At 34.1% G+C, this 19,609-nt stretch overlaps 1 protein-coding gene across 1 annotated transcript; it reads right to left on the bottom strand.

Moving 5' to 3' along the window:
• Window positions 1-5,734: 5,734 nt before the first annotated feature.
• On the bottom strand, window positions 5,735-19,116 carry Vta1 (vesicle trafficking 1). Its single transcript, XM_069832768.1, has 5 exons — window positions 18,808-19,116; window positions 16,695-16,917; window positions 15,185-15,453; window positions 10,578-10,799; window positions 5,735-6,238 (listed from the first exon to the last, which is right to left on the bottom strand). The coding sequence occupies exons 1-5, from the start codon at window positions 18,911-18,913 to the stop codon at window positions 6,090-6,092; spliced, it is 969 nt and encodes a 322-aa protein (XP_069688869.1). The 5' UTR covers window positions 18,914-19,116; the 3' UTR covers window positions 5,735-6,089.
• Window positions 19,117-19,609: the final 493 nt, after the last annotated feature.

The following is a 19,609-nucleotide window of genomic DNA, read 5'->3' as shown; positions in this document are numbered from 1 at the left end:
TTGATTTAAAATAATAATAAATTAAAAAGCCTGGATAAGTATTTAATTATAATACACTGTGAGAAAGAAAGTGGAAAACACAATTCAAGAATAATATTTGCATGCAATTTAAAAGTAAAATATTAAATTGTGATACTAAGAGGTCGGAGAAAATATTCTGTTATTACGAGATGTACAAATCACCACTACAATAATATTATCTTTGAATATGACTGTAAATGGTGGATATAATATACTCTTAATTTTTCAACAATATCTAAATATGAATCATGTTGCAGATTAATGTTGGCCATGAAAGTTAAAACAATGATAGCAAGAATTTGAATTGATGGAGATTAAGGCTGTGTTGGTTTTAGAAATGAATTGTCAGGTTTTAAATAGATTTTATGTTAAATATAATATGGTTTTAACTCCATGTTTTAGCTAAGATAACTAAAGATTGCTTATTTAGATATTTATTTATATTTAAGTAAAAGATCCAGTGCTTTCATACATTACATTAACAATGATTAGTGTAAGATAATTCTAGAGAATTTATTTAATATCGTATTATATCCTGGCTGTTAATACAGCCAACTGAGAAGGGTTCTACTGTAGTAAGTAAGATCACATAAGTAAATACGTCACTGTACATAGTATTATGACATCAAATTTTGTAAATGGCTCAATAACATGTGTACATTGTTTCTGTTCATTTTATGTGATGTGTTGTATCAGGTAGTTGTTGCAACTTCAAGTTGATTGTATGTGACATGTCCTCGAACATTTGTAACCTTATTAACAATTGTTACTTAAAAATCTTAAATCTAAAGAATAACGTGTTTTCAACATAAAAAAACCTCTCTTTTATCCCTCTGTATACTTCCTTCCTCAGAAATAGTCTTAAAAGAAGGAAACAACTGTAACTTGGAAGGAGCTTCCTTTTGACAATTTCTAATGATGTAAATATGTCTAAAAGCACAGCATTTAGAAGACGCCATCTGTCTTTGTTATGAGGTGAGAAATGCATGAACCAGTCAACAGGAATAGCAACTGGGACTAATAAATAAGTAATTTAATGTCATTTTTCAGTATCATGCTGTAGAATACTGTCTAAAATAGAAACTCGCTGTTACCTTGCTGGAAAAAATATAGACTCGAAATATATTAATTATGTTTAAATAATCTTTAATGTACTTTTTTTGATTTCAATATCTGGCATAAAAGTAGCAGCTGGCATCTCATATCCTTTGCTAGCTTGTCCATTCGTTGTTTTATTGAAAACCATGGTCTGGCACTTTAGGAGTAGTTGTGATTTGTTAATTTCAAGCTTGCATACCACCGTGGTATTTCTATAATTATCACTAACTTCATGGCATGGCGCCTCAAGAAATCTGCTGCACTGATTTGCTAATTTCAAAACTTGCGTAGATTGCCTTCACATAACACTAATTTTATGATGTGGTGTCTTAAGAATTCTGCTGCACGGATTCACTAATTTTAAAATTCGCTCAGACGTAATGCTAGCAGTTTGCTAGAGGAGGGAAATATTATTACTTTTCGTGCATTCATGAATCTCGAGTCCAGTTACATGTTATAGATTCTATTCCAATTTCAGCTAAAGAATGTGAATGAGAATTACTGTAATGAACGATATCTGCACTAAGAAAAGGAATAATGTTCCAGTAAAAGAGTTGTTAGGCTTTAGTTCCTAAAAAGTGTTGGGCCACCAAGTCAGCATTTAATTTCTTGCCTTATGTACAATAGTGACTGTGATCTGGAAGGAGATCTGCAGAGGCAACTGCATGACGAAGAAGTAACTTTGGAAAAGAAGTGCAGTACGAGTCCATACAGAATCTAGTCTGACCAGAGAGATTTCAACAGTAGGCTAGAGTCTGTGTGATGTATCTTGTCTCACTGTGAAAAGAGAGAGAAAGGAGATATGTCTTACTTCGTCTGTATTATTATGGCAGTGGAGCAGTGCCGTCCATCCATCCAGTGGCGGAAGGGACCAATTGATACATTCTGTAGCGCAAAATAAAATTACAAAATATCTCTCTTTGTACTGTGTAGTTCAGTCTGAGCTTGTCTTTCAAGAAATTGAGTTCCGGTAGCCTGTACAATGACAAGGTTTTGAAAGGAATCCTGAAAATTTGCAACCCTCCTATAATCTCCACCCTCATTTGAAGGGACTTGGTTTTATTGCTACTGAGACAAGATAAACCTTACCAGGTATAACCCCTAAAATTTGTTTCCAACTACAGCACTGGTCACTATACAGCGTGTAACAACTTTAATGTTTAGAATTTCTGGAACATGTTCCCTGACACATTCTACGTTGATTAAACCTAACATACCTATATCCGAAATTGAGAGGTTACAGAGATAACAGAGCTGGAAAAAATAGAACTTCTTGCAGCTCCAAGCATTATACCGTTTATACAAGGCCTATTTTATGGCGTTACTAAGTAGAGATACATAAGAAACATTTGAAAAGCAGTGAATGAAGGAAATTTTTACTTTTAAGAGAAATTAAATTAAAATTGTTTAGGTTGCTAAGGAAACGAAACAGACAACAGTTTAAAATAACAGTTGTGAGAAAAATAAACTGTATTGTGACTAGTCTTTTTATTGAGTTTTGACCATTAAAACATGCCTTTTGTGTACACACATCAGGAATACGCCGACATAGTTCATGTGTATGGACTGTGTGATGGCAATGCAACAGCAGCTGTTTTGGCATATCAAGCACGGTTCCCAAATCGTAGGATTCCTAGTGCACAGGTATTTTCACGTGCCTATTGGCAAATTTCAAGAAGTACAGTGTTTGGAATCTTAAGGACATTTTTTTTCAACTTTGCACTGCTTCTTTCATACTCACAAGTAGTTGATATTAAAATGTAATATGGTACTAATAAAAATAATGACACAGACATGTCACTTTCGGAAATTGGTGTTACTTCTTTCAGTATTCAGCGATAAAATAAAACTCAAAAATTTAACTTTGGGGTACAAATACTCCAAACCTATAGAACTTTGGATATTGGTATATTAGGTTTAATCGACGTAGAATGTGTCAGGGAACATGTTCCAGAAATTCTAAACATTAAAGTTGTTACACCCTGTATATAGTAAGTGCTCAAACAAAAAGGTAACAAACGAAGTTAGTACAAAACAATAGAATATAAATATACTTTTGACCCCAAAGAAAAATGAGCAAGTTTAACAAGAACTGAAAGTACCGTACATCCACCATTCACTGATAAAAAGACTACTGGACAAGGATGAACCAAGTCTACTAACGTCTAGTTGTGACTGATGATTGTAATAATAATTAAAAAGGCTTCTGAGAAGACAGCACAAGAGCTGGCATTACATTACAGTATATACTCTCTCTGAAAATGCTCGATAAAAAATGTTCTGATAAACAGTCATGCCTTGTGGGCAACTGCACTTTTCCTTGAATACTCAGAAATTATATTTTGTTGTACACTTATTTATTTATTTATCAGAGCTTCCTCAAATCAGAGGGTGCCATTATACAAAGCATACAAAACAAAAAGAAAGGAACAAATAGACAATGAAAGATAACAGAGTAAGAAAAATGACAAACAAGTAAACAAACAAACAATGGAAGTTAACAGAGTAGGAAAATTGACAAACAATTGCAGTTAACAGAATAAGAAAAGTGACAAACAAGTAAAGAAAACAATGAAAGCTATAAGAAAAAGAAAGAGAAAAATGATATTGGTGCATCAGTTTTTTCAATACACTGAATTAGAGTCCATATAGGTGGTTCCGTAAGAGTTTGACTGACTCTTTAATTATGAGGCGAGCCAGTTCATTTAGAAAAGATTTGTGCAGTCCTAGGGTCTTACAGAATTGAGAAGAGAAGTTGGGTATCATTCCTCTTGCTCCAAAATCAATCCCATGACACTGATATCGTGAAGTTGGTATTTATCTTTATAATACAGGATGGCTGGAACATAAATTGCTCATTTCTCCTCGTGTACGTCTTCAGGCTGTCCTTTATATGTTTCAAAACTGATGGTGGGGTCAATGATCATACCCTGAGACAGGGATTATGTCAATGCATCTGTTACTGCCATTATCGGCAGTTCCGTGGACTTCTTCATAGACAATCCCATCTTTTATTATTTGAAATTTCGTGGTATGATGTTAATCTTGATATTTTGGGTTGATTAATCTTTTAACTGTTGGTAATGATAAAGTTGACATGGAGTTTTGTAAGCTTTTACTTTCCGTCTTAGCAAGACAGTCAGCAAGTTCATTACAAGATAATTCACTATGTGCCGGTACCCATTAAAAAAAACCAACCTTTTCCATCACTTAATTTTTTTTACTTTTAAGTGACAGATTGGTTGTTGTAGCAGTAATAACTACTTTAGAATTACTGAATATAATAGCTTGTTGAAAATAGAGATCTCGTAAAATAGATTTTGAAGTGTTGAATAGATGACTTCAACTTCTCACCAAAATTTATAGCTCCATAACCTAAGGATATATAAAAAGAGAGACGTGGACATATCAGCATCTGCTCCATTTTGGTGGACAGTAGGGATCCATCAGTCATTCTTTTTTAGCAATTTTAGAATATCTTTTATCTTTTGAGGTGTCACTTTTCTTGGTATCTTCTTGGTATATTATATTTTCATTGCTTACATAGGGTTAGTACTTCCAGAAATATCTACTTTTTATAAATTCTTAATTTTTGTTTTTCGTGCTTTTCCACACCATCTTTTGTCCTTTTCTCATATTCATAACAAAACTAGACGATGTAAGATATATAAATATTTTTACTTTTGTATATATCAGCATACAAAGTATATGATTATGTCTCGTGACGAGAATATTGTACGAAATGGAAATATAAAAATTGGAAATTAATCTTTTGAAGAGATGGAGAAGTTCAAATATCTTGGAGCAACAGTAACAAATATAAATGATACTCGGGAGGGAATTAAACACAGAATAAATATGGGAAATGCCTGTTATTATTCGGTTGAGAAGCTTTTGTCATCCAGTCTGCTGTCAAAAAATCTGAAAGTTAGAATTTATAAAACAGTTATATTACCGGTTGTTCTTTATGGTTGTGAAACTTGGACTCTCACTTTGAGAGAGGAACATAGGTTAAGGGTGTTTGAGAATAAGGTGCTTAGGAAAATATTTGGGGCTAAGAGGGATGAAGTTACACGAGAATGGAGAAAGTTACACAACACAGAACTGCACGCATTGTATTCTTCACCTGACGTAATTAGGAACATTAAATCCAGACGTTTTAGATGGGCAGGGCATGTAGCACGTATCGGCAAATCCAGAAATGCATATAGTGTTAGTTGGGAGGCCGGAGGGAAAAAGACCTTTAGGGAGGCCGAGACGTAGATGGGAAGATAATATTAAAATGGATTTGAGGGAGGTGGGATATGATGATAGAGACTGGATTAATCTTGCTCAGGATAGGGACCAATGGCGGGCTAATGTGAGGGTGGCAATGAACATCCGGGTTCCTTAAAAGCCAGTAAGTATATATCAGCATTCATTACAACAAAATTTCAAGTTACAGAAATTGCCATCCAACTTGTAATCAATATTCAAAATGAACTATTAATTTCCACTGTATTAAAATTTAATATTTAATTGTTAATTAAAAAATAAAATTAGATTTGACACTAATACTACAAAGACGAAATCAGATGCCAACACATACTATCACATGCACAGGAAAATGTATATATAGCTAAATAAAATATTTCTTTTATTTATTATAAATCAAGGCAAGTATACTTTATGTACATAGCAATACGTATCATTGTGAAGAATGCAAGATCCTTTTCACAATTATTTTCAAGCGTTTTCACAACGGCAACAAATTCAGAATGTTTAGTGACCACTACAGGAAGTAACTTACATGTGTACAATATTGTTAATTGGTATATACAACACACGCCTGCAGAAAAGCAAAAGCTGTTTCAAAATTTGAGGATGAATACAATTGAAAGGATATCTCAGGCCTATTTACTTAATAAGTTTATAAAGTTTATCAACAACAAAAATTGATAGTCGCATCTTAGGACAAAGCTGGACGCAGTTCAACTGTCATCTCCAGTCTGAAGTAACTTTAAAGCTTTCTGCAGATTTGTTATAGCTGTTGGGACATCGTCGTAGTTCAGTGCACTGCTTGCCCATTTGCAATATTTCTGGGCTTTAGTAATTTGCTGCGCGTTGAGTTTAGCTCTTCCTGAAACAGAAAAGGGTAATATGAAATAGTTGCAATACAACTACTGTGAAACTTAAAAAAAAAAGGAATATGAACAAAGTTAATTCAGTACTCAAATATTGTATTTAAAGTACTGTTGTCATTTAATGATGAAGAACTGTCTCTTAACTTCACTGCCTTTAATAAAAAAGAGTACCTAAGCTTTGTTTGGCCATGAAAAGAACAGCCTGAGGACTGTGATGAGATATCCCGACAATTTATTAATACTACGATAATTTTTCTCAAGAATCACATTCATCCCACGATAATTTATTCCGTGATAAATGAAGACCTCCCTGGAATAAAGGTGTAACCAACAAATCTATAACACACGTTTTAAGAGAAAGGGAAATAATTTCAGGAGCATATTTTGTTGGGCCAATATTTACTAGCTGAATCATTCGACTAATCGAGGATACAAGTTTATTCAGCCATTGGATGTAATCATTTATTGTTATAAATGAATGCTTCAAAATTACTTTTTCTACCTTAGTCACGTATTTCATTCCTTCGATGTTATACCCTTTTTCCAGGAAGGTCTCTGATTCGTCTCACCACTCTATCATTTGTAAGAAGAAGGCAAAAATTATTTGGAAATAATTTGAAAACCCACAACAATTTTTCACTGTTGCTTAACAACGTTCATCAATTTAAAGGACCAAATTATTTGGAAATAATATCGAATCATCCCACAACAATTTTTGGTCGTTGCTTAACAACAAGCATGAATTTAGAAGACCAAATTATTTGGAAACAATTTCAAATCATCCCACAACAGTTTTTGGTCGTTGCTTAACAACAGACATGAATTTAGAATTTAGAAGACCAAATTATTTGGAAATAATATCGAATCATCCCACAACAATTTCTGATCGTTGCTTAACAACAGATATGAATTAGAAGATCAAATTATTTGGAAATAATTTCAAATCATCCCACAACAATTTTTGGTCAGTGCTTCACAACAGACATGAAATTAGAATTTAGAAGATCAAATTATTTGGAAATGATATCGAATCATCACACAACAATTTTTGGTCGTTGCTTAACAACAGTCATAGATTTAGAAGACCAAATTATTTGGAAATAATTTCAAATCATCCCACAACAATGTTTGGTTGTTGCTTAACAGGCATGAATTTATGTAGAAGACCAAATTATTTGGAAAAAATTTCAAATCATCCCACAACAATTTTTGGTCGTTGCTTAACAACAGTCATTGATTTAGAAGACCAAATTATATGGAAATAACTTCAAATAATCCCACAACAATATTTGGTCGTTGCTTAACAACAGACATGAATTTAGAAGACCAAATTATTTGGAAATATGGAAATAATTTCTAATCATCCCACAACAATTTTTGGTCGTTGCTTAACAACAGTCATTGATTTAAAAGACCAAATTATTTAGAAATAACTTCAAATCACAACAATTTTTGGCCGCTGCTTAACAACAGACATGAATTTAGAAGACCAAATTATTTGGAAATAATTTCAAATCATCCCACAACAATTTTTGGTCATTGCTTAACAACAGACAAGAATTTAGAAGACCAAATTATTTAGAAATAATTTCAAATCATCCCAAAACAATTTGTGGTCGTCGCTTAACAACAGTCATTGATTTAGAAGACCAAATTATATGGAAATAACTTCAAATAATCCCACAACAATTTTTGGTCGTTGCATAACAACAGTCATTGATTTAGAAGACCAAATTATTTGGAAATAATTTCAAATCATTCCACAACAATTTTTGGTCGTTGCTTAACAACAGTCATTGATTTAAAAGACCAAATTATTTGGAAATAATTTCAAATCATTCCACAACAATTTTTGGTCGTTGCTTAACAACAGTCATTGATTTAGAAGATCAAATTATTTAGAAATAATTTAAAATCATCCCACAACAATTTCTGGTCGTTGTTTAACAACAGTCATTGATTTAGAAGACCAAATTATATGGAAATAATTTCAAATCATTCCACAACAATTTTTGGTCATTGCTTAACAACAGTCATTGATTTAGAAGACCAAATTATTTGGAAATAATTTCAAATCATCCCATAACAATTTTTGGTTGTTGTTTAACAACAGTCATTGATTTAGAAGACCAAATTATTTGGAAATAATTTCAAATCATCCCACAACAATTTTTGGTCGTTGTTTAACAACAGGCATGAATTTAGAAGACCAAATTATTTGGAAATAATTTCAAATCATCCCACAACAATTTTTGGTCGTTGTTTAACAACAGGCATGAATTTAGAAAACCAAATTATTTGGAAATAATTTCAAATCATCCCACAACAATTTTTGGTCGTTGTTTAACAACAGGCATGAATTTAGAAGACCAAATTATTTGGAAATAATTTCAAATCATCCCATAACAATTTTTGGTCGTTGTTTAACAACAGTCATTGATTTAGAAGACCAAATTATTTGGAAATAATTTCAAATCATCCCACAACAATTTTTGGTCGTTGCTTAACAACAGTCATTGGTTTAGAAGACCGAATTATTTAGAAGTAATTTCAAATCATCCCACAACAATTTTTGATCGTTGCTTAACAACAGACATGAATTTAGAAGACGAAATTAAGTATTTGGAAATAATTTCGAATTATCCCACAACAATTTTTGGTCTTTGCATAACAACAGACATGAATTTAGGAGATCAAATTATTTGGAAATGATTTCAAATCATCCCACAACAATTTTTCATCATTGCTTAAAAACAGACATTGATTTTGAACACCAAATTATATGGAAATGATTTCAAATCAATTCACAACAATTTTTGGTCATTGCTTAACAACAAACAAGAATTTAGAAGACCAAATTATTTGGAAATAATTTCAAAACATCCCACAACAATTTTTGGTCATTGCTAAACAACAGACATGAATTTAGAAGACCAAATTATATGGAAATAACTTCAAATAATCCCACAACAATTTTTGGTCATTGCGTAACAACAGACATGAATTTAGAAGATCAGATTATTTGGAAATGATTTCAAATCATCCCACAACAATTTTTCATCATTGCTTAAAAACAGACATTGATTTTGAAGACCAAATTATTTGGAAATAATTTCAAATCAGTTCACAACAAATTTTGGCCATTTCTTAACAACAGTAATTGATTTAGAATATCAAATTATTTGGAAATACAGTAATTTCAAATCTTCCTCCAACAAATTTTGGCCGTCGTTTAACAACAATTTGGAAGACCAAATTATTTGGAAATAATTTCAAATCATCCTACAACAATTTTTGGTCATTGCTCAACAATAGTCATGAATTTAAAAGAAAACTAAAATCGTTTGTAAAAATAATGCAGAAGCTGGAAATAGCAGCCCAGAAAAAGTAGAAATTTTGATAATATTGTGGAATGCCCACATCTCATGGCAACTGAGAAAGACAAACCCAAATTAATTTTCTTAATTAAATAACATAAACACACACACAACTCATAACATCGTCATCAGTTTCTCAAAATAAATATGGTGGCTATTTTGTTGTTCTGTATGGCAACAGACTTTCTCACCAGCATCCAATCAGAAAATTCCATTGAAACATTTAGCGCTTCTGGTGGCCAGGCAACATAACAATGGCCTGCCCAGTCATGCGACTGGAAATTCTCATCTCAGTTTCATTCCTTCTGAGGGGAAATATTGCTTCTTTACTAAAGGAAGCTGAATAGTATAGATGACCAAAATCACATTTGAAAGTGTCATCCGAGATGCTGCAGTAAGAAACGTTATAGCAAAAATAATTGAAGTGATTATAAAACAGATACAAAGCCGAAATTACAATAACAAGCAAAGACTTTCTTGTGACAGAATAAAGAACACATGGTAAATGCCAAAGAATTTCAAATAAAAATATCTTAACATCTGTTTACCTACTTCTATGTTCAAGGTGATTTCTACTCATAAAGTGCCTCAGTCCACACCTGTGGAGTATCGGATAGCGCGTCTGGCCGTGAAACCAGGTGGTCTGGGTTCTATTCCCGGTTGGGGCAAGTTACCTGGTTGAGGTTTTTTCTGGGGTTTTCCCTCAACCCAATATGAGCAAATGCTGGGTAACTTTCGGTGTTGGACCCCAGACTCATTTCACCAGCATTATCACCTTCATCTCATGCAGACACTAAATAACCTAGATGTTGATAAAGCGTCGTAAAATAACTTACTAAAAAAAAAAAAAAGTGCCTCATGATCACAAACAAGAATCCACGAAGGACCGTCGTCTCTATTCACAGTCAACTGAAAACAGATGTATACTTTTCTGAACCAGAAACACGGGTATACAGACCTTCTGGGCCCGTTTCTCCATTACCACTGCTCATTGGATTATAACTTCCGAAGCTAGGTACTGAATCCATACTGCCATTGTTTGGAGTAGTAGGCAAAGCTGAAGTAGGATTGTAAGGGCTGAAGCCTCCAGCATAAGGGGTGTGGTTTGGGGTAGTGGGTGGCACATACGTGTTGGACGCAGGTGGAATTGGTGAATCAAAGCCACTTGGCTTTATAAAACCTGAAACAAAAAATCAAAATATGTTTTTAAGATACAGTGAAACCTCTCCTTACAGACACCTCCAAGATACAGACACTCCTCATATATGGACAGATTTTTATGTCCCAACTAAAATAATATAAAAATAATGATCAATTTAACTCTCGTTTACGGAAACTGAGACACGGACACAGACAGCTGTTTCACAGTCCTAAAGCTTGCTTTACCTCCTGACTGCGGACGAAACTTGTTACAAAAATAGAAAATTTAGTTTTGAGAACTGTACAGAAATTCCTTAACATGAAAGAAGACAGTAAGAGTCTCGTAGGCTACCACTAGCTCAGCTGGCTACCCCTTGTTATCTGGAAGCGGGTGGATAAAGTCATAAAATTTAACCTGTCTGATGGGTGCAAGGTTTCCGCGATCGTGAAATTGTATTTGTCACATGATAGGGTTAGTAGGATTATTCTCTTCACTCCAATCAGTTATTCTGTTTCAGAGACATGGCACCTGAACGTAAAGGTTAAGTTGAAAACTGTAACTTACAGTTCTGCATAACTGTAGACCTAGAATAAAATTGCATGACACAGTACTGTATTTTCCTTTTTCGGTCTTATCTACTGTAGTTCAAAGTTGCAAAGAATTTACTGTAGTAGAGTAGACTGCATTTAGAATTAAACTACAGTAATACATTTCATTTAAAGCGTGAAGGGATACATAATGCATATTATAAATTAACTGTTAGATTGGGGAGCCTCCCTCCCAAGAAAGGACACCTCTCAGATGCGGACAGATTTTTACGTCCCTTCGATGTCCGTAAATGAGAGGTTTCACTGTACAAGTATTTGATTTTAAAATCTATCCAATCTATCAGAATAATTAAAGATTTAACCTCAAATTGTGTTTCCACATAATATACTGTAATACAGTGCATTCGAAATATCCGATATATTCTCCCTTTTTTCCCCACATAACAAAGTATGAAGTCACGAAAAAAATATATGTATTATGTGTAATAAAAGTGAACTCCAATTTACGTGAACATCCCAGGCAAACAAATGGAAGACGGTATAGCCAGAACTGCAACCACACTTGATCCCAAACATAATCTCTTCAATTCCTCGCAATTACAATCAATTTAGAAGCAAAAGGATAAGAAAATAGAAACCAGAAAATACTAGACGACATCTTTTTGAAATCCAGATGTTTCATAATAATTTATCCATCTATAAGAACATCAATAGATTGCAACAACCTTTGGAGCAAGAGCAAGAATTGAACATCTAGTCATAGGAAAGTACATATTTAGACAGCTGATTACTCTCTTTTAAACTTCACTGAAGAACTGTTAAGTTATTTAAATAAACAACTACTTCACTGTGTTAATATTAATTAAACAAGTAAATTAATCCAGTGGATCTCAAAGTGTGGGTCGCGACCCCCTGGAGATTCATGTAAAGAGGTAGGGGGTCATGAGATAATTTGCAAAATGAAACAAAAAAAAGCCTTAATATTAAACATTTATTTTGTACTAGCCATACCCGTGCGATCCGCTGCACCTGTTAGAAATAAATATAAAGTAATTACATAATTAAAATAGGACATTTGATCCAGAGGACATTCGTGTTTGATAGAAGGATAACTCATTTATTATGTTACTTAATTTAAATTGTATTAAAAAATTAAAATGCGATCATTTTGATCCAGAGACTATTCATTTGGTCACAAAAATTATTTTAGGAAATACAGGAAACGAATGCCTATCAAGTTTTCTGTGTATAAGAAGCTATTTTAATCTTACCTGTCCTCGATTCACTCAGAAGTTACTGTAATAACATTATAGCATTATGTCCATCTAGAGAAACTACACTTTCCAATGGTGAATTAATAATTAATTATACAAATCGGTTAATTTAGCTTCCAATATTACTTCATACAAACACAGAAACATCCTCTGTAGGCTACCGTATGTTTCATAACTTTCGATTGTTGTTGTCCAAGGCCCCTTATAGACGAAGTCATTTGTTTTTTATTTCATTACACCGCCTTAGATGGCGTTATTATTGTAATTTTGAAACTCATTTATCTCATTAAATATCAGTCCTATCAAACTTTTGCATGGAATAAAACTTATCGGAAATTATTTTTAAAGAAACTTTTGTTATGTAATATTTTTCATGAAAATTAATAATAAGGGAGATATTTCAATTTATTTAATTCAAGCACCCTTATAACCCCCCTTTTAAATAAAATATTTTGAATGCCATATATCCTAAATTCTAAGTTACAACGAACTTAATTTATATTCCAATTTTCATATAAATCGGTTCAGCCATTATCATGTGAAAAGGTAACGAACATCCAGACAGACATACAAACAAAAATTTCAAAAAAGCTATTTTCGGTTTCAGGGCAGTTACTTATATGTGTTAGGACCAATTATTTTTGGAAAATCGAAAATTACCAGAAAAATTTCGGCTACAGATTTATTATTAGTATAGATTTAGAAACATAAACATCAACAAAGTTGAATATGAAAATTAAAAAAAAAAAGTTTCAGAAGTTATAAATTTAAAAATAATGAATAGTTACTGATTCTGCTATCTATGAAGTGTGCAACAAGGAAGACAAATTCATCGAGTACTCCCTCCTGGTATGACAACAGGCATAGTACAAAATACTGAATGGATAGTAACAGAGGAGACATGATAGACTTTGACTGGCAACATATTGCTGGCTCAATATTACAAGGTTCTATTTCTATATCAGAAATATTACTACATACCAGTAGCGGTTCCTCGGTGGAGGGAAGGGAGGAACGTCCTCCTCACATTTTTCTTCTTTTGAAAGTAAATACCAAATAAAATGTGCCTTGATATTCAAATAAGATTCGATAATTTTTAAGTTCACAGCTATAAGAAAACCTCGGTTAATCGAGTTTTAAACGACACGTGCTCATGTGCTGCTGGAAAACTGTGAGAAAGATGCGAGATGGTTTGTGTGGAGGAAAGTCAATCCATTCCTCCTTTACTTCAGTTAGCATACATAGAAAACAGCGTGCTAGTGGCCAGAGAAAGAAGCAGAGTTTTAAAGCGAGTAAATGAACGGAGAGGGAGGAGATCCTCCTCTGAATCAGCGCATGGGTGGGAAATAGAAACAGACTGGTCGTGCAGCAAGCTCGCTACCGCTGCCATCTAACGATCTTGCATTCAACCGGACTATAACATATCTAGGAGGAGGCACAATAAACCAGTTTTAACGCAACGCTATGAAAGACACCATATAAACTTTTTTTTTAAATTATAAATTAAAAATATTATTCATTGCACTTTATATAGGCTACTATTCATGGTTTGAAACTTTCAAGGATATTTGAAAGTTAAAGTCGTGTTTATATAAAACAAAGAGTAAGTAGTTCTATGTTAGTATTGCAGATCTTTTTGGCCCCTGAAATTCACTTCCATTCATTGTCTACTAGACAGGGCAACAGCCAAGTTGTCAGTTTTGTACAAATATATTTGAAATTGAAAGTAGATACTCCAAACTACATTATTTTTAACATAAAAAATTGGTCACCGGCAACTTTGAACAATAATGGTAGTATGACTTTACAAGAACTGATATTCTTCAAAAACATGTGATACTGAACTTGTAAAATGTACACGTGGCATCACAGACCACGTGGGTGGGTGCAGTGTTCTCGCTTTCCTCAAATTATTTTCCATTCCCATTTCCACGGTTTCAATTACGTGTTAGTAGCTATAGTCTCTTCCAACACGTGTGATGCTGTAGTGTGCTCGAAAAATGCTGCGAGGTGAATTTCCTTGTAATTATTAATTTGTGCAATTATTCAACAATGAATGGAAGTGAAAACATTATATATTTTTGAAAATTTAGGAAACTCAGTTTACAAGAACAAATTATTGATATATAGAAGGGAAGGCCAACCCCAACACTACCTGGTCTTACATGTATGCATGTAGGCTAATTTGCAGCATGTTTCATTCAAGAAGGTGTCATTTCGTCTTGTTACCTTCTTTCCTCCTCTTAAGAAATACGCAGGAGCCGCCACTGCTACATACACCCTTGTAACATTTAGCCAGCGATATATTGCTTTGAAAGTTGGCACTGCTATTTTTTTATTCTAATTACTACCTATCTTATATTATTATTATTCTCAAAGTTGAGTTTCTAGCATCTTGTCAACCCATTTGAGTTGTGTGGATACAAAGGGAAGAATTGTGACGGTGTCGTGTGTGGTTCCTGGGGTAGCTCAGTCGGAAGAGCATTCGTGCGCTAAGCAAAGGGTTCCGGGATCGATACCCAGCCCCGGAACAATTTTTCCCTTGAAATTATTATTATTATTATTATTATTGTTATTAATGATAATTGTGAACATTTCTAACCCATTCCACTGGTTCCTGCAGCTCCAGCGAAGTCCTCTTGCAGTCCCGAACTGCCAGCTACATCCTGATTCATGGCATTATCTTCATTTTCTTCATCCCCTTCAAGTGGACCTGGTACAGGCGTTTCTCCATTCTTCAGACAATTGTGGATATAAGCGGCTTTCCATTTTGCGTATTTTCGATTTTGAAGAACTTCGTCTGTCAGCTCACCAAACGTTGTGAGGACATCAAATAACATCCCAGCTGTGTAGAAAGCTTTCACTACATTTCTGTTATAAAGAAAGGAAACTCAATATGAAACACAAAGCAGTTAATTCTCTTTGTACACTTTTAAAGCTAGAATTTTTTGTCAGTTCTATTTTTTTTACTTGGCTTTTTAACGACGCTGTATCAACTACGAGGTTATTTTAGCGTCGATGGAATTGGTGACAGCGAGATGATATTTTGGCGAAATGAGGCCGAGGATTCACTATAGATTACCTGGCATTTGTCTTACGGTTGAGGAAAACCTCGGAAAAAACCCAACCAGGTAATCAGCCCAAGCGGGAATCGAACCCGCGCCCGAGCACAACTCTGGGTCGGCAGGCAAGCACCTTAGCCGACTGAGCTATGCTGGTGGCTGTCAGTTCTACTCTCACTTCTGTGAGGATATTATTTGTCTTTATATATAGTTTAGTGTTATCTACACTGAAAATATAACAATCAACAATGAATTAAAACAGTAGTAAACATATATTAATATAAAGCTTCAGTACATTATTGAAGAATATGTCAGCCTTGTTTCCATAATTTATTAGTTCTTGTTTTAACAGTATAAAATAAATTTTCATGATTAACAGCGAAGGAGGAACCAGTAGTGAATGTGATAACATTATAACCAACAGCTTTAAGAAAAAACCGAGAACTGGGAGAGTCAGTGGTGCATCAGAGAAAATTCGTGCAATGGGCCACATTACAAGTGAGTCTTGTTATTGTAAACTAGGTTGTTTTAAAAACATTTCATCCCATTAATTCTTTTATTAATTAATACTATGGACATTGATCGTTTTTCATCCCAAAGATTGTAGAATGCAAAATAATTATAACAATATACATAGTGTTACATATAACCACAGTCTAGTATATACAGTCGCGAAGCTCAATACGTAGTAAATATGCAAATATTAGATAGTTGTTCACCACTAGGATCACTAATATCGCCTCATTACAGGCAATGCAAAATAGTACCGTCACAGTCTATTGTTTCTAGCACCCTCAAAACTCAAGCTTCGTGACTGTATATAGTAGACTGTGATATAACCATAACAAAAAAAAAAGTTGTACAATTCTCAGAAATATGTAGATCTAATTTCAAGAGATTCCGTAATACATAGTTTTGTTGTAAGAGAGTTTTCAATTTCGTTTATTACATAACTCCATTGTAAAAAAAAAATGTGATTTTGATCGTTTTTCGCCTGGAGCCTTCAAATACAAACACTAGTTTATTAAACATGAATATAAAGATATTTACTTTCCAAAGTTGGCAGCTCTATCTTGACTATCAGCATACAGAAACAGTTTTAAGGCATAATTCTCTATGTGGGCCTGGGCTGCCACTTCATTCGTTATGGCTTCATTGTCCGCCATTGTTCTCTTCTGAGTTTCTAACCAATCCATTAGACCTGTCAATAATACCTTTGCTTCATCGGACTTTCGATCAATCTTGAGTCCCATTTGTAAGGCGTAAAGCCGACCTATAAAAAGAAACAGATGTAAAAAGGATCAGATGAATTGAAGCCTTTCACATTTCATATGCCTACTTCAATCATTCATTTATGTCTTTATGTGCCAAAAGTAACAAAATACATCGTCAAAAATACAATATACATGGAACTCAATACATGTAAACTAGGTACCTTTACAACTTTGTTTACAATATTAGTAACAAAATTATTTACCAATCTGGTTTGTCTAATTCTCTCTGACAGAACAGCAGCTAGGTACATTTTTATTCCTTTCAATTTTAGAAAAAGCATACATGCAAGGCATACCAAAAACTTTAACACACCAAACCCAATCTGTCACTTGCATTATGTTTATTTATATTTCACGGTATTCGTACATCGATTCACAGTAAGAATATGGAATGGGTTTTACACTATACTGGGTGTTCATTTCAAAGTGTGTCATGATGTCACTGTTGATGAGTCAGCGATTTGAAGCAAGTTTCAGCTTTTATGTCAGAGAAGTTGCCTATTAATCAAGGTGTTCAATCTGAACTTGAGAACGTGTATGGTATAACTTGAACGTCGTAGTAACAGATGGCAGTCTGTACGGTCTGTGTGCTACCATAACCTCTTTCGAACTGTGTTTTGCGCGGCCAAGTCGTACGCAGGGTATTTGCTATCATCGGTTGCGTACCACGACATTCCACAATACAAATCAAATGCTCCGTGTCCATGTTGACCGTCGAAATTAATGTCAACAAATACGTAAGTAATCGTCTTAACCCTCTCCCCATATCTCGACAGTAAGAAAAAACTCACCTCAGTACATGTTTCGAAACAGTTCACATTCCTGCCACTACCGGCGTTACCGTACGTATCGGTAAGTACTCTTCAGAATGAACGTCGTACTTGCTAGGCAACTTCTCTGGCACGTAAGTAATACGCCTCTGCAGAAGTGTAGGAAGATTGAATTCTCTAGGCTAATCGACTAGCCACATGACGGCATACAGCAAGCCATGACACACTTTGAACTGAACACCCAGTACTAGTACAACACAAGGGGTTAGTATCGATAGGCCTACTTAATACAAGACAAATATTCAAGCAGCATTGTTGAATGTCATGAATTCGCCTACAGAATAGAAGGGGTGTGAAATTAGATACTTCTTTAATTTGGCCCTAAATAATCTTATGTCTTGAGTTTGACTTTTTATATCCATACGGAGACTTAAAATTGTTACTGCCATACAACACACTCCCGATATCCTATAGAGACCCATTTATTGCTACTACTGTTATATATTGGAGAAGCGCCGGCGATCGGCGGAAACCACGCAGGGCGCAGTGTTTTATGGGACCATTGATAATAATGGCTCTGTAGAAAGGGAATTTTCGTAAGGTGAAGATTAGGTTTCGTTACTTCAGGTCCTATCATTTTGACTATTGTGAAAAAGGTGTTACCCAAATACTTGCTCCTTATTAGAGTTAGGTTAGCTTGTTAATTATGGTAGGTTAGGTTAGCATAGCTTAACTCTAAACACTATTCAAACCTCCAACTCCTCACCTGTTTTACGCGTTTTTAGGTTTCTGCATCACCAGGTTTCATGCAATATTTCAACATTTAATAAATCGTTGTAAGAAACAATGTCCGAAAAATAATTAACCGAGAAATGTTAACGAAACGCACATCAGACGTCAGTTCCATGTATAGTGTGAGGAGATATCAAAGATTGGCCTGAGTGATGAACTTAATGTGAACATGTGATCAATATTTGCAATGAACCAAAAATAAGTGAATGTTTTATTGGTTATAATATTCAGGTTGTCAATAAATCCACAGCTGAAATTTAGGACCGTCTGTGCACCCTTTATTACTGACATAAAATTTAAAGAATTTTACGATATAATTTTACTTACACCAATAACTGATAACTGGGTCTCGTTGATCATGTTCTGATGCAGTCTTCAAGTAATGCTGAATAGCTTTTAGAGATGCGGGACACGGGGGTAACTGGGCTGACATAATTGAAACACAGTTATGAATTTACTAGGATTATTAGGAAATAGTATTACAAACTACCAATAATATTAACATCCACAAACAACCACGAAGTATACAAATCAGCTGTCAATAAGGATTACACATCTTCACAATCAATTGCTGAAACAAGTCACTTGACTGATTATCACTAGATGGTAGAAATATCAACATGTCACAGGTAATCGAAACGTGGAATCGACAAGATAGATACAATCGTTGCCAACCTTAAGTACAAAACCTGAGGACATGAATGAATAATAAGACTGGAAGTGCGGAGACAGTACAATTCAAGATTCAGCCGCTAGAGTCGCTGAAGAGTTCTGTGAAACTGAATATTATTTATATCTTCTTACCTTATATATTTTTATATAACAGATGTTTATAGACTTTTCTATCACAGTAGACCCTACAACAAGATGTTGACCATTCATTTTCACTCCCAAACAGAATACAGGCATAACAATATAGCCTAACTTGTTTCAGAGCACCCAGTTAGCCAAGGATATTTCTTTACTTTGAAAATTGAAAATTTCTATTTTGTCTTCTTCCATCCGCTATTTTAATATGTAAATGTGGTGTCAATCTCCTATCTTTGTAACCATATTTTGTTTTATATGTTCAACTTGAAAACTGTTTTTCTTTTAATTCTACAAATAATGATCTCAATGTTCTCTCAGT

Source organism: Periplaneta americana, chromosome 8, assembly GCF_040183065.1.
Source record: "Periplaneta americana isolate PAMFEO1 chromosome 8, P.americana_PAMFEO1_priV1, whole genome shotgun sequence".
NCBI classification, from domain to species: Eukaryota; Metazoa; Arthropoda; class Insecta; order Blattodea; family Blattidae; genus Periplaneta; species Periplaneta americana.
The sequence above is the reverse complement of the archived record's forward strand: the minus strand, read 5'-3'. Positions and strand labels throughout refer to the sequence as shown.